The sequence below is a fragment of the Bactrocera latifrons genome, unplaced genomic scaffold (genome assembly GCF_001853355.1).
Source record: "Bactrocera latifrons isolate USDA-ARS-PBARC rearing strain unplaced genomic scaffold, ASM185335v1 scaffold_239, whole genome shotgun sequence".
NCBI lineage: Eukaryota > Metazoa > Arthropoda > Insecta > Diptera > Tephritidae > Bactrocera > Bactrocera latifrons.
This window is the reverse complement of record NW_017535952.1, coordinates 189740-214703: the sequence shown is the minus strand read 5'-3', so window position 1 is coordinate 214703 and position 24964 is coordinate 189740. Positions and strand designations below refer to the sequence as shown.

Below are 24964 nucleotides of genomic sequence, written 5' to 3'. Positions count from 1 at the left end.
CTATTTGCCAGGCATTAGATCCATTTCTGAAAGTTGTGGCATTTATTATCCAATATACAATACACATAGAAATTATAATTTAAAACCAAGAAAACACCTTCTCCCTTAACAATTTATTATTCCAACAACTATATTAATATATCATACATATTTGTTATCACTGTCCACAACCTGTCTTAAAGCATTTGTGATATTATCACTTAACTGGGTTACAAAAGAAGTGTTCCTTGAAGTGCTAATTAGTTCTTGCTGCAGCATGAGTGCTACAAATGATTTATTAATTAGCTTTAAAGGGTTAATTGATGCAGTGTAGTGTGCATATGTAGTGAAAGGACATTCTTTGTGTCAGTTCTACATATAGCGGCAGTGCAAAGTTATTCAAAAAAGAATTTCAAGGTGTTAATAGGCATTGCAAAGAAATTTCGTACCTCAACTCTCATTTTACACACAATTTTCTCTTTGTTGTATTATGCTCTCTTTCATTTTCTACTTCTACGCTCATTTTTAGGGCGAGTCTCCCATCGTGTTGCCATACTATTGTCAATATTTTCCATCACGTACATATTTGTAACATCTAATAAATATTATATTTTTAAAACATAAATCGTAAAGTCGTAAAATCAATGTAACTGCAATTATATATTCGTTACTATATAACAATAAATTAAAGAAAGTATCAAAACATTATTGAATACAGACTGATTTTACAAAGATAATTAACGTCAAGTAAAGGTTAAACGATAGCAAAAGCCAAACAAAACTAAATACATCAATGATTTAAAGAAAAGTATTTAAATTGATTTGAACCGAATAAAATTAATGTTGATAATAATAAGAATTGCCAACTAGTTCTTTCTCCGCCAAGGTGTTGAATTTTGTTATATGCTACATTACAATTGTAAGCTTTTTATTACTACAAAATAAGTGATATAGCCAGATAGTGGCAGCCGGCTAAATGAAGATACTTAAGATATCTGCAAATACTTAATACCTTGCAAAGTTTATCTATTGCAAGACCGCAACCAATTTAATTACAAATCAGTCTCCCGGCCGAATCAATGAATCTCATACTAGTGATTTTTTTTTTATCTATAAGGGTACATTGCTCTCCAGCTTCACTTTCGTTCATGACATAAAATTAGATAAAATCAGCGAAAAATCTTATCAAACTGCGAACATTTTAACGTCAATAAGTTGAAAAGTAGCAACGGATGCAGTGGTGAGCCATCAACTAAATAGCGTTGGGGAAATGGTGAATGATGAATTACGTACGGATCGTCAATGTTGACATGCGTAAAATGGTACACATATGCACAGGGACGCTGGGTGCCGTTGTTGTGAGTAGCTATTGTTGTAAGAAGGTTGTGGATGAGATGCATATCATCAAGAATCCATTTCCGATTGAAAATTCATTTCTTTCACAACACAGTTCCTTCCGTGGTTATCATTCGGAGGCACCGCAGCTAGGTGATGTGCAAAGAGATAAATAGAAAACACTTTTTTCATTTATTGTCTGTTGTAACACTTTTACTATGATACCGTAAAGTTATTGGGCTTGTTGACTGTTGTTTGTTGTTACTTTTAAGCAAACGTTTCTCATTGTTTGTTATTTGTTGCAAGCACGTAAAAGTCGAGATGTGGTGGAGGGCACAGCAAGTACTGCATCATAAGGATGAAACTCTGCCGCAAACATACATATATACGCTTTGAATGTTGAATGTGTGAATGTCCATTAAAGTTGTGATTGACATATTCATACCCAAGCGGATGCAGCAATGACGGCGTTGTGCTGATGTTTCTTATATTTCTTTCACATGAGTAGATGATGGACTATATGCTTTGTCACAAACACGGCAGGCCTATTGTTGTTTTTACGCTCGTCGACGGTTGGCTGTGAAGTGCATTGAACCACCTTACAGTGTATACGCTGCGTTGTCACACAATTTAAAAGTTTACAATCCACCTTTATCTTAATAGCGTTATTCCCAAATTATATGACATGTTGTTTTTTGCATATTTTGTTGGCGTAAATTAAATTAGACAAAATTTCAAAGTTTCTTATAGATGCGCTAGAGTTTTCGAGTAAGTGTTTTTGACTGACATCGGCAACAGCTAAAATCAAAAATAGCAACGCAAACTTTTAGCGCAACACGGATGCGAACACAGTAGCCTAGAAAAGTAGTGGCGGAGCGAGCAAGGAGCAAAGTTTGGCGGTGAACACTATTTGTACATGTAGTCGAAAAATTTGCCAATTGAGTATTTAGGCAAATTGGCGCTAGTTATTTGGTTGACTGTACATTGGTACGAAAGTGTCCTCATCAATATTCTGGCAAAGCGTTGACATTGACAAGGATACAGCTTTAAAAGAAATTTTTCTGCTCAGCGCTTTTGGGCGGAAAATATAATTGAAAAAAGCAGTAATACAGTAATACAGCAATTCATCAAATTATCAATTATTAAAAATGGCAGAGGATGAAATTTTGTTCGACGATGTTTACGAATTATGCGAAGTCATTGGAAAGTAAGTTATACACATAGCTAATGCCGCATGTGCTGTTCTCTTCAATAAATTATTTGGTTTCATATTTACAGAGGCCCATTTTCCATAGTTCGACGTTGCATACACAGAGAATCAAACCAACAGTTTGCTGTCAAAATTGTCGATGTGGCGAAGTTTACAGCGAGTCCTGGCCTGAGCACAGCTGGTAAGTGTGACAAAGTATTTGAATAGAATATTAGTTGCGGCGTAAATAAATTATAATTAAATGCTATAATTATTCTAAGTTATAGGCTTCGAAAGGCTTATTTTAAATCAAAGTTAACGTCTGTTGTGCCATTCTCTCGCTTCTATTTTATTTCTCGTTTCATAAACGTGTGATTTAAAGTAAATATGATTGAAATTTTTAAATTCGGCTATTGCGGACCACTAAACTAATACTACGCAAGCATCTACAATAATTTATCTGCTTCAAACTACACTTTTATGTTGTGAGTGTAAAGCACATATTTCCTAATGGAATTACTACAGTATATTTTTAGGTTTACTTATTATTTAGACGGCAGGGCTGTTGGCATGATTGTTTTGATTCATTACTTCACATAACTCATGTATTGCTTGTCGCAATATGGTGTTGCTAACCGTTTCGCTCGCTAAGCTTGCTGTGACTGGCGGGCAGACAGGCAATGAAGTGCCATAAAAGCCTATTACGAAGCACATTAGTCGCATAGCACATTTTGCTTTCTGACTAATGGCCACCACATTTAGTGCCGCTTTTCAAATAGGTTGCTTATTTTTGAAATATGCCGTTAACTTTATATCTTTAATAAACTTGAACGACAGAATGCTTTACTAAAAGGGAAAAGTAGGTTAATTTAGTTGTTTAGAATGCAGATTTCCAAAATTCATTTTAGTATTAACTGAAAGTATAAGGAAAACTACATTCTAATAAATATCACTAGTTCATTATACTTTAACAAATTAAACAAATTGTTTTACACAATGCTAGACAATAAAATTATGTATTTAGACATATATATAATTGCCAAATGTTACGCTCAGATGCGCAGGTTTACTGTTACAACCGAATTGCTCTTTCTTTAATAGGCATATCCTTTGAATTTATTACCTTATTTATATCTATGTGCGTTTATAGATTTCAACACACAATATTTAATGCTCATGAATATTTTAAACAACCAGAAATCTCTTATAACCTCAATTTTCTAAGACTTTTATTAGCATGCCTTTCCGTTTATATTAAGGTGATCCTAAAAGTTAAACGGACTTAAAAAAATTTGAAAATATTTAAATTTGAAATCAAGTTTTATAAATTTTTACTGTTATCGTTAAAGTTTATTTTTTCGATTTATTAAAATTTATCTTTTGCCTCTTTGTCTAAATGAGAAATTTTGAAAATTTGGATTATATCCACAAAACTGTATATTTTTCAGATACATTTTATTTAATAAATAAAAAAGTGAATTTGTAAAATTTCATGTACATATGTACATCGTTCTGGTAACCGATTTCTCCAGTAGCACCTGCGAAAAACGGTGACTGGCAGTGAGGGGAATTTTTCCCTCTAAAATTATTTAAAATGAAACTTACCTAATTTATTATTACAATACCCTAATAAATTTAGTGATCAAAGAACTAGTAAAACTTTTGATTTTTGGCAAAATGGCAAATTCCGAAAAAGTTGTTCTCTGTTAAAAAATTACATTTCGGACTGGCTTAAAAAATCGAAATTATTATCAAAAATCTTATTAATTCGAAAATAATTTGACAAAAATATCTCAGAAGGTCATGTGAAAATGTCAAGTCGATCTGTTCACCGGTTCGGGGAAATTTTTCTCACCGATTTTGCAAATATCGTTAAGAGAAAAACGCTTTTAACATTCGGGAGCCGATTACACTGACTAAATTTTTTTACAAATATGCTCATAGCTTCGAAACTATTTGTCCAATAAATTTCCAAATTTTGAAGAATATTTTCTAATATAAAACAACCGCTAAACTGAGTTTTTGGGTTTTAAAATTAATTGTAATACTTTTTTTTACCGTTATTGTTTAACGGTAAACGTTACTGTCTTGTAAAATGGTTAGGTTGTTGTGGCTACGCGGCAGAAATCTGCTGAGTAGCCATTCCTTGGCTGGATAAAACTGCGGGTTCGTTGCGCTACGTAGACCCGGGTGTCTCCTCCTTTGTGCATTTAAGGTGCTTACGTTTAATTCAGGCATAATAGGCATACTATATAATGAATAATATTATTTGTAAAAATAATGACTAACCAACCACAGCTTTTAGATAAGGAAAATTTAATATATTAAACGCTTGGGTAAACAGTTGCAAATATTTCTTAATACTATAAATATAAATCGGTATGCAGTTATAAAAATTTGAAGCATTTAAAGTTTTCCGCATTTTTTTTTTAACATTTCACTGGCTTTTTATGAAATTTACAATTTCCTTGTTTTGTAATTATTAACATTTCATTGCCTTTAAGAATGAGCTTATCGATTACCCTAGTACAAGCAGAGCAATATACCCATTTGTGCATACGATTATCATACGCCACTAGAAAAAGCGTTATTCTTTAATTAAGCCTTTAGATAAGTACCGTAAAATGCAAACTTGTTATGCTTACAACATACTCTATTTATAATAAATTTTAAATACTTCTGCATTGTGTAAGGCAACAGCTTGTGGCAGCGTTTATCTGGTTAGCGCTGTAAAGCCGCTTGCTTTATTCACATTGTACATTCACCTCTTCCTAATTTTCTCTCCCACTTTACTTTGTCTTTTCTGAAATTTTTTTTTTATGTAAATGTGTACGCCCGTTTGTCCCTTTGGATGCGAACCTTTTTAATATAATTAGAACAAAATATGCTCATTGCAGACTTGAAGCGCGAAGCGACAATATGCCACATGCTGAAACATCCGCATATAGTCGAGTTGCTGGAGACGTACAGCTCAGAGGGCATGCTGTACATGGTGTTCGAATTGTATGTATGCGCTCCTCCAACCTAATATTGCTTACATATATGTACAAGCATACAAACACATACATCCATATGTATATATGTATGCGTGCATATTGTAACAATTTTACACTTGATTTTGAAAATGTTGTGCTAATTTTTATTGTTGTTACTCTGCTCATTTTTCTTTGCATAAACGCGTGTGTGTGTGTGTGTGGGTGTGCGTGTGCCGTCTGTGCGCTGCACTCATATTCACTTACAGCATGGAAGGTTCTGATCTGTGCTTCGAAGTGGTGCGTCGTGCTGTGGCTGGTTTTGTATACAGCGAAGCTGTGGCATGGTTAGTATAATTATCTCATCCCATCATATTCTTCGTTCATTATGTCCACATTACCAACACATCTACTTGAAATTCAATAACATATGCACAAAATATACATACATACATATAAATGTAGTACATGTACATACATGGTACAAGCAGAATGACACGTGCTAATGAAACTAAAAAACCTTCCTAAAGTCATTACATGCGTCAAATATTGGAGGCGTTACGCTACTGCCATGAAAACGACATTTTGCATAGAGATGTGAGGCCGGCGTGTGCATTACTCGCCACAGTGGACAATTCAGCGCCGGTGAAATTGGGCGGTTTTGGTTCGGCTATACAACTGCCTGGCGGTAGGGAGACAATTGAGACACATGGTTCGTAGTATGATTTCTTACACTTATCACACTAGTTGTACCTAACTACACATAGCTCATATTGTATATGTATGTACATGGCACTTTTGATTTTGTAGGCCGCGTCGGTTGTCCGCACTATATGGCGCCTGAGGTGGTGACGCGTCGCTTATATGGAAAAGGCTGTGATGTTTGGGGTGCAGGTGTTATGCTGCATGTGCTGTTGTCTGGTCGTCTGCCGTTTCTCGGCTCGGGTATAAGACTGCAAAATTCCATAGCGCGTGGACGTGTTTCGGTAAGTTTTGCTGCATGCACATAAACCGTTACTCGTTACTTTAAACACACATTTCAGTTTGAAGCTCCCGAATGGAAATCAATCTCCACAACGGCTAAGGATTTGGTTATGAAAATGCTTTCGGCGAATCCACATCACAGACCGTCTATAACGGAGGTGTTGGAACATCCTTGGATGCGGGTAAATTTGCCTTCGCACAACCATTACATTTATATGCGTATTATACTAACGTTCTCTCCTGTTTCCTGTTGTTGGTGGCGCCATTTAGGATCGCGATAAGCTGCAGCGTCAACATTTGGCGGACACAGTTGAGGAATTGAAGCGTTACAATGCGCGCCGCAAACTAAAAGGTGCTGTGCAAGCAATTGCTGGTGGCACAACGTTAGATCCACTATTCGGCACAGACACCGACTCAAGTATGCCACACTGCACTTGGCCGTAAAGTTTTCAACTAACTTTTGTATTTTGTATTGTTGTAGTGCCCGTGGCGTCTGCTTCGGATATGTTGAATGAATGGGCTGACGAGGAGGCGGGCATTGAAGCTGTGCAACGCATACTAGACTGCCTCGATGACATATACGCGCTGCAGGATTCCAATGTCGATCCTGAAGTTTTGCGCGAGATGTTGCGCGATGGACGATTGCACCAATTTTTACAGGTTGGTTGGCGCTCATATAACAAATAACAGTGTTTTGTATTATAATTGCTAATATTATTCGTTTATGTTTTCAAGCAGTTGTTTGATCGCATTACGTCGACAGTGGTGTCGCCGTCACGTGCACCACCCGGTGATGCTGTGACACGATGTAGAGACGTCATAGAATCAGTGTCATCGGTTGGCGGCAATAAGTACTTAAAGGATGAATTGATGCAGGTTCTAGCGTCGCCACATGTTCAGGTATGTTGCAAGTTATCTCTATTCTAGCACTTAAAATAATATAAGTAATAACGTAGTTGCACAGGTTTATGCTAAATGAAGGTGAACATGGCAAGAATCTGACTAGAAAAAATTTTACAAAATATTTCCCTAAATGATCCGTATAGTTCGAGGTTTTCGATGAACAATTAACTATACAATTCTCAAAGTTTTTCATATATAGCTAGCACTCACAGCGAAAAATACTTTTGGCGGGTTGGTAATATGATAGAAAGAGTTTGGTAGTTATGTTTCCACCGAATGCAATTATCCTGTCTTTAAAATGGTGTTAATATTGTATATATAAACAAAAACATATATTTATTTTTATTGAGTATAACAAAATTTGTCTGTATGTAAGCTACTTCGAATTACGTCCTAAGAATATTTTATATATGTATGTACATAAAAAGTCAAAGTATCCTTAGAATAAAAGGTTTCAATTGATCGGCAATTTAATAATCTATGTAATATTTATGTTTATATTTTAAAAGATCCATTTCGATGTTCCATACTTAAAAACAAAAAAAAAAAAAACTAAAGAAAAAAAAAAACAAGAAAAAAAAACAGAAAATTCAAATTTAATGGGGAATGCTTATTATAATTCGAAAGAACATTATTTGGCATTTATATTTTGAAGATTATCTCTTTCAAATGTTTGGCCATGGTCCATCCGTTGAGTCCAATTTTCGATTACATGCGTGAGGTTTTGCTCCAGGTCCTGAATCAAAGTGGGATTATCCGCATAGTTTAGACACAGAAAAAGTATAACATTGTAATATCAAATATTGGTGGCCAATCGACCGGCCCAAAACGTAAAAAAATAGTATCTGCTCACTGAATTGGTTTCGCAATAAAACCATTGATTGATGCGATGTGTGGGAAGTGGATGAAATGGCAGCTCTTAAATCTCTTCAGGGAGCTCTTCGTCCCAAATGCGGAAATTTTGTTTGTTATATACCCATTGAGTCAGAAATGGATATCATCGCTGAATAAATTTTGGTTCGAAAGCTTCGAATCTTGGAACTTTTCAAGAGCTCATAGAGCGAAGCTATGCCACTTGCGAAGGTTGAGTTGTTTCAGTTCTTGCAAAAGCTGGTCAAGTCGTTCCATACGTCAGTCCTAGTTGCTGCGAACGGCGCCGAATGGACTCTCTCCGGCCTTCGTATACACTCTCAGCTACGGCTGTTATATTTTCTTCCCTGCACGAAAATAACATGACAGCTTGACACGACTCATGCGGGATCTGTCAAAAAAAAAAAAAAGGCTATTGAAAAATGTAACTCTCTTTGAATCAACCGTTAAAAGAATGTATATTCACAGAATTTTATGTACTTAAATAACGGTTGATTAATTTTGAAAAATTTTGATTTCCCATCCAGGAGCACCTTCAGAAGGGTGTCTGATTGTGAAACAGATTTTTTTTTTCAAATGGCGGGTTCGTTTTTTGGAAAAAAATTTGCATTTCAAAGTGACTTACAAATTGGAAATTTTTATCAAAGACTTTATTCCTTCTAGTCATTTCCAGACAAACATACTTAAGAGGTTGTGTAAAAATTTTCATTCGACCGGTTCGACGACATTTTCCTCACTGGCACTAAAAATAGAGAATTTGTTTTTCGGAGCCTAATGTAATAGTTAAAAATTCTTACAAAAACTTATTAAGCAGATTAGCACATTTGTTGTTTTATAATTGACACAATTCTATATAAGCTCTTATTATCTTATCATTGATACTCGTTTGTATCAAACACAATTTAACATGAAGCTAAAAATATAACAGTAATATGTCATCGGTTGAGTAAAGATTACAAAAGAGCTTCATTTTTCAAAAATCGAAATTCTTTATGCGAATTCCTGGATAGAGTCGAATTTGTATGAGGCTCGTTTTTCGAAATGCCAATTTTTTATATTTTTAGAACACTTAAGAAAAAAAAAATCGGCTTATTTGTAATTATAAAATAAAAAATAATTAACAAAGCAGCTTGAATTGTAATATAGTTCAAAATTTTAAATTAATCGGCGCAGTAGTTTTGGTTTGGTTATGAAAGGCACCGATTTTGTAAACGTGAATTGTGTAGGAAACGCTTCTAATTTTTTGAGCATTAAAAATCTCATTCAAAACTTTCGTAATGCTGGTATAAAAATACCCCAATTCCGTCCTTCAGTTTTTTTTCGGATTTCACCATTTGCTAGATTGTTGGACAGTTTCGACGTCATATTTTTGCAAAGATTCGGGTTCTTTTGCACTGTTTCTTTTTCGATGTTATCTTGGATAGATGACTCGCATGAGGCGAGTTTTCGATGACTTGGATTGGAAACATAAAATTTCACGATAACTTGTGGCTTAATTTTTTTCGATGGGAAAAATTGCCGCGTCGTAAACATACTGCCAAACACACATTAATTGACATGAAGACTGGGTTAGATAATTTTAAAACTCATAGTAGTAAGAAACTTATTGGACACGAAAGATAAAATATCAAAAATTGAAGGAAAATTAATTTAGCGCGATATGAAGTCTTGAAAATGAAGGTGAGGGGCGGCGTTGATTTTTTAAGGTTTATTAATTTATTTCCGAATTAACTACGAGTCCTAAAAAAAAAAAGTTATATGACAAAGTTGTAGGTAATAAAAATATTTAGAATTTTTGTTCAAACATCTTTTTCACATAACCCCAAAATTTTATAAATATTTCAGATTTTTGGTTCTTAATTCGATTCAATAGACAATATTAATATTATATCGGAAATATACTGTTTTTTCTTATATTGAAACTACTAAGGGATTACGTTGGTTTCCTCGGGTAAAAAACAGCCTTTTTCCAAAATTTTTTTCTTATCTAAAAAATTAAATATTATATTATAATTTTTTATTGTTACAAACATACGCAATTAACAAAGAAACTTTGAAATATTTAGAAAAAAATATTTTAAACTCGGCGATTGCGACGCCATTTCCGGTGACCCCTCGAAAAAAAGATGTGTCCGCGTTGGCATAATAACTCCTTACAGGATCTTTAAAGTAAAAAAAAATATATGTTTCAGTTAATACCTTAACTTAAACGAAGGAAAAAAAGCTGAAAAATACCATTGGCAGACATTTTTACAGAAAAATGAAATTTTCAGTGAGAATTTTTCGACAAATTGGCAAGGTTTGACTTCAAAAACACAGAATGGCGCACTCAGCCTAGCTCGAGCCCATAAGTTCTCAAAACTGTATTTCTGAAACTATTGCTCGGATCATCTTGAATTTAGGACAATATTCTACATTCGATTTTTTGAAACCCGTAAACGAACGTAATGAAAGAAGGACACCTTACTTCGACTTAAAATAGAAAAGAGAACAATTTTCGACCAAAAATTCTCACGGCAAAATACCGAATAATTTTAAAAAGTCTGTATACTTCTCTACTTTCTGATGGTATAAAAATATATACTAAATATAAGGTAAACTTTTTCAGAAACTACAAAAAATACACAAAATTTTAACAATTTAAGATATGTATATGTATATAATTAAAAATTTTTTTTTTATTGTTTTTAGTTTTTACTTCGTTATCTAAAGATAATTTGCAAAGTATGTTTTTTATTTTTAAATTTCTGTTTGATTTTTCTTTTATGCACTAAATAATAGCTTATTAGCCAATAATTATTTTAATGACAAATGAAATTTTCTAACAGCCTTCACTTCTCTGAAGTAAATGTTGAACAAGTGACGTGCTAATTAGACACATCTCGTAATATGCATTGGGAAGGGGGCAGTCCAATCAGTGAATCAGTGGTGTTCACTTCATTAACTTTTCGCATTTCATAAACGTACTTTTTTAGGACTTGTGTAAATTGAGCAAATTTTAGTTATAATTACTTCTTACACAAAAACACCACATACTCCATACTCCTGTATGAATACCGAAACGAATGTAATTACAGTTCTCGTTTTTCTCAAATTTGTATCTACGAGTTATTACGTTTTAGCTTTTAGTTTCGCTCTTGAATTTTTAATGCAATTTTATTTTCATATGAAATAATGAACCTACCTATTGTAAAGTTTGGAGAGCATGCATGCACTTATACAATATAACAAATGCTTATGATTCTGCATTTTGGTGCCATAGATCCCTTGCAGTCGAACCAACTAGTTACAACGACTTTATAACCAGTTTGAAGCACCTGCCGAACTAGTCAGCTGACTGAGTATTTTCCATGCAAGTAACTAGTATGATTTGGGTCAGCAAATATATTAGCCTTAACTAGTTCAGCACATATGTATATAGTGCAATTTATATGCTCAAAAATATTTTTTTTTTAATTTTATTCTAGTTTCTATTGTCTTAACTATGTTCTCTTTCTGAACCAACTTCATCAAAAATCATCGATACTTTTCAAACAAGTTCGATTTTAATCAGTAAATTGCCATAGTGAACTGGTATATTTGCTGACGTGTTCGCTGCTTCACTGCATGGTCCCTGTAACATGCATACACACACTCACACTCACACCAACAGCAGTTACTTGAAGTCTTTTAATTTGGCAGCGACATACAAAAACCATTAATTTGCCCCCCAACCGACTGGCAGTTCAGTGTCGCAGAAAGCCGCAGTTGTTGGGCTACGCCACACTTCACCGTGCAACGCCACAAATGAAACGACCAAAATTTTGCAGCAAACACGCAGGCAACACTAATGCTGCACGTTCGGGTAATTGCTGCACAAATACTCCATACACCAATTGCATGTGGTGCTCGTACTCGTATACAACGTGCCACGTCGTGCATGCATATACTATACATACATACATATTTGTGCATGCCCAAAATCCTTCTGCAAAGAGTTACGAATCGCTGCTACTGATGCAATAGACAGCAAGTTCGGCAGCTGCAGGTACACTAAGGTGGTTATAAGAAATTATTTTTCGAATGCTTCCAAAAATCAAACGATTTGTCGAATAATATCAAGACGAAGACAACAAATAGTAGGAATAGAGGCAGAAAGTCCTTAGTGATTCCATATAAATAGAACTACTGTAATTCAGTAAAGCGCCTTGTGGCCAATAAGAATTTCCCATCAGTTCGATGGGACATTTGAGAAAGTTTTCAAACATCGTAAATGTTTAAGCTTTCTCGGTAAAGCGAGACAATCAAGAAGGAAGTGCTGGGATCCACCTCGACTTCTTTCATACCGCTTCTGCAGCTGGCGTCGGGCAATATACTCAACTTTACAGCATAAACTCCGATAGGGTAATGGCATTTTGGAACCTCCGCAACCAGTGAGAGATTAGCCTTACTGAGGGGCATGGCTTCACTGAACGCTTACGATCGGTCTGGTTTAAAAGGATTTCATGAACCAATGATAGCCAAAAGTTGGTCAAGTTTCCTTGAAGAACAGCTATTCAGTAGTAGAGTAAATGAGGAGGGGCGAGCATTCTACTGAAATATTTCCCATTCATTTCACACTGTACTCAAGAAGTTTCCTTGACCATGAGTGCTTTATAGTCTGCATCTGCTCGCTCGGTAGCCTTGATCGTCAAGTTTTTTCAGCACGTTGTTGGTGACCATGATCCATAGATGAAGAGAAGAGAAGGAAGGGGTGCCGGGTACAGGTGGTACCAAATTCCGTCAAGATGACTCTATCGCACAGAAGGTTGAGTTAAGGTGTTTGATAAGCCTGATGAGTTGAGTTGATTTAGCCAGGTCACTCTCTTTGTCTATACATATACATATATGGACGTGAACTAGTTACGCAGTTTTTGGGCTATTGTTTTTACACGTCCTTTTCTCCCCAAGAAACGTCTCATTTGTCAGATACGTCAGACCATTATAGCATGCAGCTGCCATACAAACTGACCGTTTCCACGACAGTTGGGTCTACATAACTGGAATGGACCCGAATTTTTTATCTGGTCAAGGAGGTCCGTTCCGGTTATGTAGACCCAGCTGTCGTGGGAATGGTCAGTTTGTTTGACAGCTGCATGCTATAGCCGCTTTCAACAAAAACAACATACAAACGGTACGATACAAATAAAGTTCTTGTTTGGAAAACTCTCTTATTTGTGAAGGGTATTATAGCTATGGGGCAACCAAAGTTAGCGTTTTTTTCTGGTTTATAAACTGGAGCTTATTTCGGTTCAGTATAATTCCAATGAACTGCTTTTCAATAAAGATTGTTTAATTTTTAATTTCAAGTGTCTGAGAAGACGGTTCGGCCTAATGTATGCAATCATCTATTAGGCATATTTGCTTTTGTTGTTTCTCGCCAGGCCGTCTACAACCTATGCTGAAACAGCAAACTGCTGTAGTAGGGAAATACATAAATATTCATATATGTTCATATATGTATGTATGCTGAACTGCGAGAACGGGCCTCCTATCTAGCCTTGCCAAACAAGCTGGCCTCCAAAGCAAATTTGAAGTTGCAGTTGCAGTCGCAAATACCGTCGAGTGGCTGTGCCACTGCTGCCAACTGCGCCCAACTAGTCGCAGTACCTTCAGCACAGTTTCATTTGCGGCTGAGTGAGGCGCATCCTTCGTGCCAGTTTTTCTGTAAGTTTTCCACGATTTTTCCGCTAAAGCAATCTCATTTTCATAAATTTACATCGTGGCAGGCAGCGATTTGCTCTAAGAAAGCAAACAAAAAACGAAAAAAACACAAAAACACAAAAAGCGAGCCAAAAAAAGTGAACAAAGGATACTATATTAGAAACAGAGACACATATTGCATGGGCGTGCAGTGAAAGCTGAATAGAATGACTGTGGAGTGTGGCGGGGAGGCGAGAGGAAAAAGTTATATTTTTTTCCCAGATACTTTGGCGCTTGTGCCGTGAGTTGTTGTTTGTGTGTGTGCGCTTGGGAGCAGGTTGCTGCAGCAAAAATTAAAACAACAACAACAAGAGCAATATTGATGGGCAGTGTAGAGGGTAAAGAGCGGCCTGATGCTAAGCACCGCATGCTCGGCTGTTGGAAGGATGCTGCATGTGCGCATGCTAAGCTTTTTGCACTCTACATTGCGCTTGTTGTTGTTGTTATAATAATTATGCTGTTGTTGTTGCAGCTGCTACTATTGCAACTTTGGTGGCATGCATTGGTGGCATACAATGATGCTTTATGACAGTATACCGCACAAATAAGGCGCTCGTGCTCTTGCATGTGTGTGCGTATATGTATGTGTCTCACATACTCACCAATACATGGCACGGATTGTTGTTAGCTTTGTTTTTGTTGATGTTGACTTTGTTTTTGTTGCTGCTGTTGTTTATGTTGCAGACACAGGGCGTAAATATGCATTTCTGTATAACTGTGTGTGCGTGTGTGAGTGTGCGTGAGAGCGCAAAGCTGCAGGTGGTGCAGCCGTTAGGCTTTGATGCGCCTATAAAGCAGCTATATGCGTTTGTTGTCATTCGTCGTGTTCGACGTTGTCATCGGCAGCGCACATACAACTACAAATGCACAACTTCGCTGAATGGGTGCATTTCGTATATGTACAGTTATATTTATGTATGTGTGTATGGATGTGAGTGCTTGGCTGGTTATTGTTGCGGTGGCGTCTTGGGTAGCTGTTGTATGTTGCCCCGCCATATTGTTGGTGTTGTTGTTTTTCACATTTTCACTTCACTCTCTCTCTCGTTATCGTTCCCTGGCCGTGCAGCGGCCGCTGTTGTTGCGATTGCGGTTACTGTGGCTTTGGCTGCCGCCACTTTCATGGTGTATGCATTTCGAGATTTACAGTACCAAATCCGAGGCATTTAGTTTACGCTCAATCCGCTAGGGGGGCGCACTAGCACTAGCACCAGCGCGCGTTTTGGCATATTTTTCCGCGCTGCCTACTCCGCAGCGCTCAGCACGGCGCGGCGGTTGTCGTGTACATACACAGTCGCGTGCAATTTGTTTTTCCAAGCAGTTGCGATGGAGGCGCCGAGCCGAGCCGGAGCGCAATGGTGTCAGCACCAGCACCAGCAGCAGTTGTGGATCTGGTATGCGAGCGCGCGCGCGGTTTCAACTTCTTTGGCTGCTGCATTAACCACCATTGAATCTTCGGTCTGAGTTAGAACTTCCGCCACACTTGCTTGTAGATATTGTTCCCGTTTTTTTTATTTCTCTTCATGGTGTTTGTTGTTTTTTTTTTATTTTCACTATGTGCGCGTTTGTGTGTGACTACGCTGAACGGATACGAATCCGGATCTAGGCATTTTGGTTTGATTTATTTGACATTCGTTAAGTCACGTGGAAAAATAAAAGCCCCGTTAATGATATTTATGCAGCGCTAGTGGAGGCCGCACTCGCCAAGTGGCGCAGCATACCGTTAGCATACGCTTGCAACACGCGAGGTGGGCGTCCGCCGTCCACCGTCGGCTGACTAACCAACTAACAAGCATTACGTCTGGCGGACATATTGACAAGAAAGATGGAACAGCTGCTCGTTACCCTGATCCATGTCCGTGCGCGACCGCGTAAACAGGGCGGACACGCAGCCTAACCGCGCCGCTTACATTGTGGACAAATGTGATTTGTGGCTGTGGCGTTGTGCCGTTTGTGCCGGTCATTGTGTGCGTTTGGGACACTGTAGCATATGCTTCGTTAGCGCAGACTTTATGCAAAATTAAACCCTCATCAAATTGAATTCATACAAAGAAAATAATTGAGCAAAAAATAAAATAAAATAAAAATGAAAAAAATATACGAAGAAGCAATCGAACAAAGCGAAAACGATAAAACAATAAACGTCACAATGTGCTTAGTGTCAATAGGGAATACGCAGTAGGTCTAATGCCGTCGCGCCGCCATCAACGCCACCAGCCACCAGCGCGCGCTAGTGTACGCTAATGAAAAGTGCCAAAATAACGCCAGCGCTTGTGCGTTGTCGCGGTGAGCGGCGAACGTCGCAACGAATTTTGCTGATAACTGCTGACCTAAATTGTATGTAATCAGCGCCAAAGCACACACACAACGACAGCGCCTGCAGTAGCGTACGCACCAGCCCCATTGCAAGACATTGAGCAAAGCTGGGCGAGACTCGGCGGTCCGCAACTACGTGCCAATTACATATGAAACTTATAAGAATTCAAAATTTCGTGCTTGACGCCGCGCGCTCGGTGGCTCTTCCATAAAACAACAACGCCGCGCGCACCGCCGTCCCGCAACACAGTGCGCCATGGTGTATGCGTGACTAGCGACACTGATGGCGCTCCGAAATCCGAAATGTTTTGGCGGCAAAAACTACAAGTAACCAATCATTGAGTGCCAAACTAATTTTCCTTTCACCAAACTTGGTCATTGCAAGTGCCATTATTACCATTGTGATTGCTACCGTGCGCTCTCCGTTATTGTTATTGTTGCGCTACGCAAAGAAGCAAATAAAAATTAATAGTTAATAGATACATATGCACATATATATACACACACATAAATATATATATATATATATATACAAAGACCATGTTTTAATTGAGTGTTCTGCGCACGTTTCGCCCCAAAACTGGGTGTTGATTTGCCAATAATAACAACAATGCTGCAGCTGTTGTTGATGGCGTTAGTGTGTTGTCTTGCGGCAAATGGATATGCTGTGATGCCTTCAAGGAAGCGCAACCGTTATTGCTGCTGCTAGGCGATGCCGCCAACACCACCACCACCACCATGACATTTGTGACAAGCCCCGGGCGAAAGTAATGTTAGCAATTATCGACGAATCGTGTTCTTTGAATTGATAGCCCAAGTGTGAAAAAATAAAATAAAAAACACTAATATACAATAACAACAATGCCGAGCGCAAAACGATTGATTTAAAATTAAAATCCAAATAGAAACGCGCTGCCATGTCGCCCGCACGCGTCCGTATGTGTGTGCTATTTAACGTGACACCAACATTTTATGGTGGTGCCAAGGGATAAGCGTCGCATGAAGAGCACTTACCGACACCACAGACACTCTGCGACCTCTGAAACCTCGTCCACCACGACCACCAACACTAGCACCACCACCACCAGCAGCTTCAAACGTACCTACTTGCTTGCTTACATACATATGTACCTAAAAGTCGACGAATACGTACCAGTCGCAGTACCATTCGCAATTGCACAGTGTATATGTACGTGTATAGGTGGGCGTCGAACGATTTTTGAATGGATGAGGAAGAAAATTTGTATGATTCATCATCGTCAGGATCGATTGTTTTCCAGTGGATTGGCTTAGAGACGGCCGACCAGCTGCCACCATATATAATGCGCTACTACAATAATTTGCATCACCAGGTATGTACGTGCAACACACAAACACACCCTTGTATATACCTGTCTATATAGAGTGAGTCTAATATTTGTGTACTGTCATGTACTTAGCTGCTGCTGCAGATATTTTTGTTTCTTCTTCTGTGTACATGGATTGCTGGAAATTTGCATGTAATGGTCAAAAATTTGTATTTTTGTAATTTTGCTATGTAAGCTCTGGTTGGTCCGTGTGCGCCAGACCACGTCCTATTTCAATTTTAGTGCACGAGTAGCTTGCTGTTTTAGCTACTTGGAAATGGCCGCCTACAAAGGCGATTAAGGGCTTAGCAATAAGCCGAACGAGTAGATCATAAAACAAAAGAAAACAAAACGAAAAAATATGATGTTGAAAAGCTTTTTCATTTCTCATTTGTATCATTAGCGTGTGCCCAATAAATGCTGGCTGTTTGTTATTGTGTTTTTTTTCTGTTAGGAGGCTTGTGTTTGCTGAGTGCTGCCAAATTTTGTGTTAGCATTGTACTTGTTAAGTTAGAAAATGGACAGTGGAAATTTATGTGTTCTTTTTTTCGTTTTTTTTGACCAGCAAATGTGAGTTCAGAGTGTAAGCAAAAAATAGCAAAATTAAATCCGCTAAAGGTAGCAAAAACTTGGCTTTTAAGTGCTTGCAACTTTTTACCGTGTGTTTCGGGAGTAAATCAGCATGTCGACGCTTTAATTAAGCAGCCAAGAAGTTGCAACTGACATTATAAATGTAATTTTTTAAGTACATGCCTTGCAAGATAGAAGTTTTCGCCATGCTTAGGGAACAAATTTTGCATTTCAAAGCTTTCAGCGACTGTAATAATTAATTTTGACTTAAGTTTTCATTGTTCAGTTGCCATATATATTCTTAAATTATGCGCACATAGCGGTTTGATGTAGAAACTGTTTTAGCAAATTATGCTAGTGAAGATGGCTTTGATAGTTTAATTTAATGCCAAAAGCGCCATGAGTACCACGATTCAGCTTGATATTCAGATTTTGACAGGCAGGATTCTAGTCTTTTCAAAAATATCGGGAAACTTTTAAAATTAAAATTGCGTGGGTTTGCAGAGTTCAAATATCAACATTTTTTGTGTAGACAAATGAATAAATATTTTTAGTGATTTTTAAATTTGAGACACATTATTGAAACACGATTTGTTTTAAGCTTCTAATAAAGCCTCAGTCAAGGTGATTGCTTTACTAATACCATTTTGCTAAATTTCTTTCCGGCGAATACTCTATAGGGTGCCACAAGCATGAAAAGTGAAAAGGCCTGTAGGCGATTCTTAGACAATTCGAAGTAACACTGCGTAATTTTTTTAGGAACCATTATTTTCTTAAATTTCAATATTGCTATGCCAGACTCACTGTTGAGAAGGGGTCTGTCCTCAAGATATTCAGATAAAACAGGAAAAAACGTTAAATACCCTTTACAGGTGCATTTCTGTTAGTAACTATGTGTTCAGTTTGTATGGAAGCTATAAGCTATAGTAATCCGTTCTGAAAAATTTTTTTGGAGATTATATTGTTACCTTATATTAAGCAGTAATCCATGCCAAATTTCGTGAATATACCACTTCCAATGCAAAAGTTTTCTATACAAGCCCTTGATTCCGATCGTTCGGTTTGTATGGCAGCTACATGCTATAGTAATCCGATCTAAACAATTTCTTCGGAGATTACATTGTTGATTTAGAAAATAACCTGTGTCAACTTTTGTGAAAATACATTGTGAAATGTGAGAGTTTTCCATACAAGAACTTGATTTCGATCGTTTAGTTTGTATGGCAGCTATATGATATAGTGGTCCGATATCGGCAGTTCCGACAAATGAGCAGCTTCTTGAAAAGAAAATGACGTTTGCAAAATTTCAAAACGCATATATACAGACAGACAGACAGACGGACATAGCTAAATCGACTCAGCACGACATACTGATCATTTTTATATATACTTATACTTCCTTCGTGACAAACTTAATATACCCTGTTCAGGGTATAATTATTCAATGCGTATCCAATATGAACGCCATAACTTTGCCAGCTGACTGTTATTTCTTTTCACGCCAAATATCGTGATTGATTCAAATAAAAAAACAACTTCATGTAGTTCTCCCAGATTAGGAGTATCAAAAATTTAATCTATCTGGAGCATTAAACTCATACCATCGTTGGACAAGATAGTTTAAGGAGCAATAACTTTATATAAGTATTTGAAAGCCAGAAGTAGAAGTCCATGGAGATAAATACAGGTTGTACTCTTAATCGTTTCCTAACTGGAGGCGAGAATGTTGTCCTCATCGAATTCAGTTATAGGGGTTCGATACGTTGCACTGTAAGCGTTGGTCGTCGAAGTGTCATTTATGTTTGTTGTTATTGTTGTCATTCAGGTTTGGTTCTATGAATTAGCCAGAAAGGGCTGGTCACTCGTGCGCAGAGCCAGTATACGTGGAGAAGGCGTTTAGTAGATTTGTATGGAAAACCTCGCCCGGGCATTGGAGGGGACCGTTTGCGATCAGCCATTAGCACGGGTGCCTCAACACCTTACCATAGGGTGGTGTTGGGTTTATTGAATTGTGAAATTTCCCTCTTAGCTCTTAAGAGTAATGTGCCTATTCCCAAAGGCAAGCCGTCCAACGCTTAAGTAAAATACTCATATTAAGTTTGCCACGAAGTTTATAATGCCCGGAAGATAATGTCGAAATCAGCCTGACGACTTGAGATGATTTAACGAAGGTTGCTTCTATCTGTCGAACTAAAAAGCCGGTAATTTGTCGGAACCGCCGATATTCGGCCTTAAAAACTGGCAATTCTACGGTCAATGAATTTATTTTATTTAGTCTCCTTCTGCTTCAATACTGTTTTTTGCACGGTCCCAAAGCATGTCGAATGAGTGTTTCAGCTCGTTGGCCGGTATGGCCGCAAGTATGCCGGTGCAAGCCTTTAAATGGCCTCTACGTCTGCATAACGCTTTCCTTTCATGGGCAAATGCATTTTTCCGAAAAGGAAGAAGTTGCACGGCGCCATATCAGGTGAATACACGGAGAGTTATTAATGGTTAAAATGTGATTTTTGGTCAAATAATCCGTCACAATGATGTCCTTTGAATGTTGGATTATGAGCTATTTTTGGTCGTCAGTCAATTTGTTCGGAACGAACCGTGCGCACATCTTTCGTAAGCGATTCGTAAGAGATTCACGCACAGTTTCGATGGAATTTCCGGTGATCACGAATTCTAATTGGCCCACATGTTGAATGTCATTTATGTCCTCACGACCAATTTGAAAGCGTTGAAACCACTCGTGCACTCTGCTACGGGATAGGCAATCATCGCCATTATTTAATCAATTGAAACGCTTCGGTAAAAGTTTTACCAAATTAAAAAAAAAAATTTAATGTTGGCTCTTTGTTCGAAGCTCATTTTCGCACCAATAACACAAATATACTGACACTTAAAAAATAACTTAACTTTCAATCGATGAAATCATATCATGAAAACTGTCACTGGACAATCGATAAAGGTAGCAGATTCTAATGTACCAGCCGACATATAGATGGCGCCACCAGGGGGCGCTAGATTCAAAAAGTCCTCTTTACTTTCGAATTACTTTGTAGCTATCATATGTGACCTGGTCTACGGAAAGGGGGCTTAGGTGTCAAAAAATCTTAGTTGATTCGGATGGAATGATGAGATGCTTTTTCACGTCATAGAATCCAAAAAAGTCATAAACTAGTTTTCGCACATTAGCTCCCTTTTCGTAGACCAGGTCACATATAGAAATTGGCTAAGCGAGATTCCCGCAAAACTTATACGGCTGGGTAAGTAAACTGGCGTTGAGCAAACGCTTCGTCTGGATCTGGAACGTTGGAACAAGGTTAATTTTGACTTCTCCGAGCCGTTCGACACTAAACGAGGTTTCAGATGGGATGAATACTCCTATCGTGTGACTTTTTCAAGCTACACCTGGAGAAAATAAGATGGCGTACATCAAGGGAAGACGAAGTATTTCCTGTCATTAAACAAAAAGTCGTCTTACTCGCGCCTTGACTTCCACGTCACTGTTGACAGTCATAACTTCGAAGACTTAGATAATTTGTAACCAGCTTTAACACCACCAACAACGTCAGCCTCGAAAACCAACTCAGTTAACTCTTGCCATCAAGTGCTACTTCGGATTGAGTAGGCAATTGAGTAGTAAAACCCTCTCTCGACGAGCAAAGACCAAACTCTACAAGTCACTCATCATCCCCGTCCTGCTATATGGTACAGACTCATGAACAACGACTACATCTTACATCACGACATTGACATAGTTCAGCACATTAAAAGAGAGTGGCTACTGTGCCCATATCATGTCGTCCGAATGGATAAAAAAAATCATTCCAGCCCTGAGAGCATTCAACGAGGTACCCGCCGGAGCAAGCGGAGAAAGACCTGCACTCCGTTGAAGATATGAAGTGGAGAAGGACCTGACTACACTTGGAATCTTCAATTGGAGCCACCTTGCGAAACGAAGAAAATATTGGCGCGCAGTTGTTTACTCGGCTATAAGCGATTTTTACGCCAATAAAGATATCTAACCGCTACAGAATCCGTTTCCAATTGTACCAAGAAAGATACGAGTACATTCCAATTAACATTTGATTTCTAATCTTTCAGCGCAAACCCATCAAATTCAATTCATCACTGAACTCAAATCCTAATTCTTCCAAAATACAGTTACAGAAGCCTGCAATTTCACTCGACGCTGGCTGACCGCTCACCGCATTTTGTATTAAGGCTAAAAGCGCTTGTCTAATGATTTTCTAATTTCACCATTCGCCAGTGATTGTGTTGGCAACACTGTGTGTGTGTTACATGCTGCTATTGTGTCGCTTACATATGCATGTTGCAACAAGCGCTGTGCTGATAAATATTTTATTTTGGCGGAAAGTGATTGCAAATGAAATGCAAAAGAGACGAGATGAAAAGAATGATTCGCGAATTGGCAACGGTACTTGGCATCGAATCCATCATCTTAACGATTCACGACAAATTTGGGTGATTACTATGCCGTTACGAGTACGTACGTCCATAGCTATATGCAGGGCTTAGCGAGTGTGTTTGATTGTGCGATTAAAGTGCTTGAAAGTGAGTGGTTGGCTATGTCGAACGCGAGCTGCTCTCGATGCGCTTGATATGCTTTTGTAAGCAAGTATGTGTGCATGTGTGTGTGCTTTGGGCTGCAGTGTCTTGGACATATGCTTTGTATGTACATATGTGCTTGTTGTTGTTGCTAAACTTGTGTTTTATTATTCAAATTGCAGCATTGTAAATCCTTGACCTACCCACATATGCTCAGCACACAGAGACTTATATATTAACTATGTGTATATTTGTATGTATGTGCGCATTGCTTTTGCTTCACTGATATCCCTGTCATCCCAGCCGCTGCTGTCACTTTTACCGTTACCCAAGTCACAACGTTGACGACGTCGGCAAGGACATTATTGTAATTCATATTCTGTCTCAAATACTTACACCTATTTTACATGCAAACAAACGCAGGCTCATAAATGTGTATGTATGTATGTGTGGATATACATGTATATAGCAGATATAACCCATGGAATTAACAGTGTTCACTCGTAATCACTGCAAATCGTTCGTACCACATTAATTAAATTTTCACAAAAGCTTCAATATTCAAATTGTAATATCATAGCAGTCAGTGGCACTCGACACTCATCGTGCCTCGTTCCTCGCTCGTCGCTCGGTACTCGACCGTTGTTGAATAGGTAGCTATGTATGTACTATTGTAGACGCATTCACTTTGTGCACTTTTCATATGTAAATAAATGACAATAAACATTTTTGTTGTTTTTTTTTTCAAAAATTCTATTGTTGTTGTACAATTTTTGGCCTTGTCAGTTTGTCAATAGAAGGGATAAACGAATGCTATGCATAGAGTGGTTTGTCTGTCTGTCTGTCTATCCGCCAACATAAATGATGGCAAAAGTTGTTGCTGTGTTATAATAGTGTGGTGAGTAGAGTGCGGCAGTGCGGGGTAGAAAATTGGGGGATTGTCATTGAATCCGAAAAGTTGCCGGATTAAAGTGTTGTGCAAACCGAGATTTCATTTATAAAATTGGCTTTGAGCAGCAAAGTGGAAGATAATTGGTTCACTTGAGGTTGTTGTTAATTAATTGTATAATCCGTTGACAGCAAATTGCGGTTCTCTTGCTATACATATACATCTAAAACACATAGATATATATACAGCGAGCATATTGTATACTATATATTGTATGTTTGCACATAATTGGCGTTAATAAGGCTTCTTAAATTTAGTCGTTTACCGTAATTCTTTGGGGGTTTCGCAGCCGAGGTGTACGCTCAGTGGCCACGCAAATGCGTGCGAATAGTGCTCTAACTCACCCCATAAGTATACATATTTACATTTGTGTGTGTGTGTGTTTGCTTGCCAAAAAGGTCGTTTTAAAGTGTATTAGAGTTTTATTGCCTTGGCGTTGGCTTTTTAAGAAAAATTCGTATTTAATGTGCGCTTGTGTGCGGCTAACAAGTAGTTCGTTAGTAACTCAAGCGCAGCCTTATTTATTATACATAATTATTTTCTTAAAAGTAACTTTACCTTTTTTCAGACAATTCCAATTTTTCCAGTTGGAAAAAGTGTAATTCGCTCACCTTCATTACTTTGAAGAAAGATACAAAAATCTTTGCTTTTGAAATATTACAATTTAATTTAAATTGATGATTTAATGAGGCTGTGGCTTAAACTTTATCATTCATATTCATTTCAAGTTATAACCTAACTTCACAAAGCGTGTCACCCCCTTTGTGTTCGCCCTTGAATCTCAAGCAAGTTTTATACGTATTTATTAGAATATATAAGCAATCTGTGTGACTAGCTGAGTCGATTTGGCCATGTCCGTCTATCTGTGCGTCTGTATATACGTTTTTGAGATAGAGATCTCTCTTTCTTTTCACAAAAAAAAAAAAAAAAAAAATTCCGGAATAGCCGATATTGGACCACTATACAATATAGCTGCCATATAAACTAATCCTACAAAACGAAGCCCTTTTTATTTGACAATATATCTTCACGAAATTTGGCATACATTTTGGTTTAAGGTGGTACTATAATTTTCGAGTATATCGATCGGTTAATAGCATTTTAGTATCTATGTAACGGTTACACAAAGTGACCGCTTAAAATTGAGTTGTTGTGTGGATTTTTATACTCTCGTAACAAAGTTGCTAAAGAGAGTATTATAGTTTTGTTCACATAACGGTTGTTTGTAAGTCCTAAAACTAAAAGAGTCAGATATAGGGTTGTATATACCAAA

The 24964-nt window shown here is 37.7% G+C and overlaps 1 protein-coding gene across 10 annotated transcripts in view; it reads left to right on the top strand.

The window, feature by feature from the left end:
• LOC108969041 (peripheral plasma membrane protein CASK) overlaps positions 1-24964 on the top strand; it is an 86108-nt gene that overhangs the window by 697 nt on the left and 60447 nt on the right. For 4 of the 10 annotated variants that reach the window (XM_018933518.1, XM_018933519.1, XM_018933511.1 and 1 more), the window contains exons 2-11: positions 2055-2521; positions 2593-2705; positions 5380-5506; positions 5745-5822; positions 6006-6187; positions 6286-6461; positions 6519-6641; positions 6730-6877; positions 6941-7119; positions 7195-7359. In XM_018933518.1, coding sequence (XP_018789063.1) covers positions 2463-2521; positions 2593-2705; positions 5380-5506; positions 5745-5822; positions 6006-6187; positions 6286-6461; positions 6519-6641; positions 6730-6877; positions 6941-7119; positions 7195-7359 — 1350 coding nt within the window. In that variant the 5' untranslated portion in view covers positions 2055-2462. Of the gene's footprint in view, positions 1-1064; positions 1338-2054; positions 2522-2592; positions 2706-5379; positions 5507-5744; positions 5823-6005; positions 6188-6285; positions 6462-6518; positions 6642-6729; positions 6878-6940; positions 7120-7194; positions 7360-24964 lie in introns of those variants that run through there. The other 6 variants (XM_018933521.1, XM_018933520.1, XM_018933512.1 and 3 more) reach the window with 5 other exon arrangements.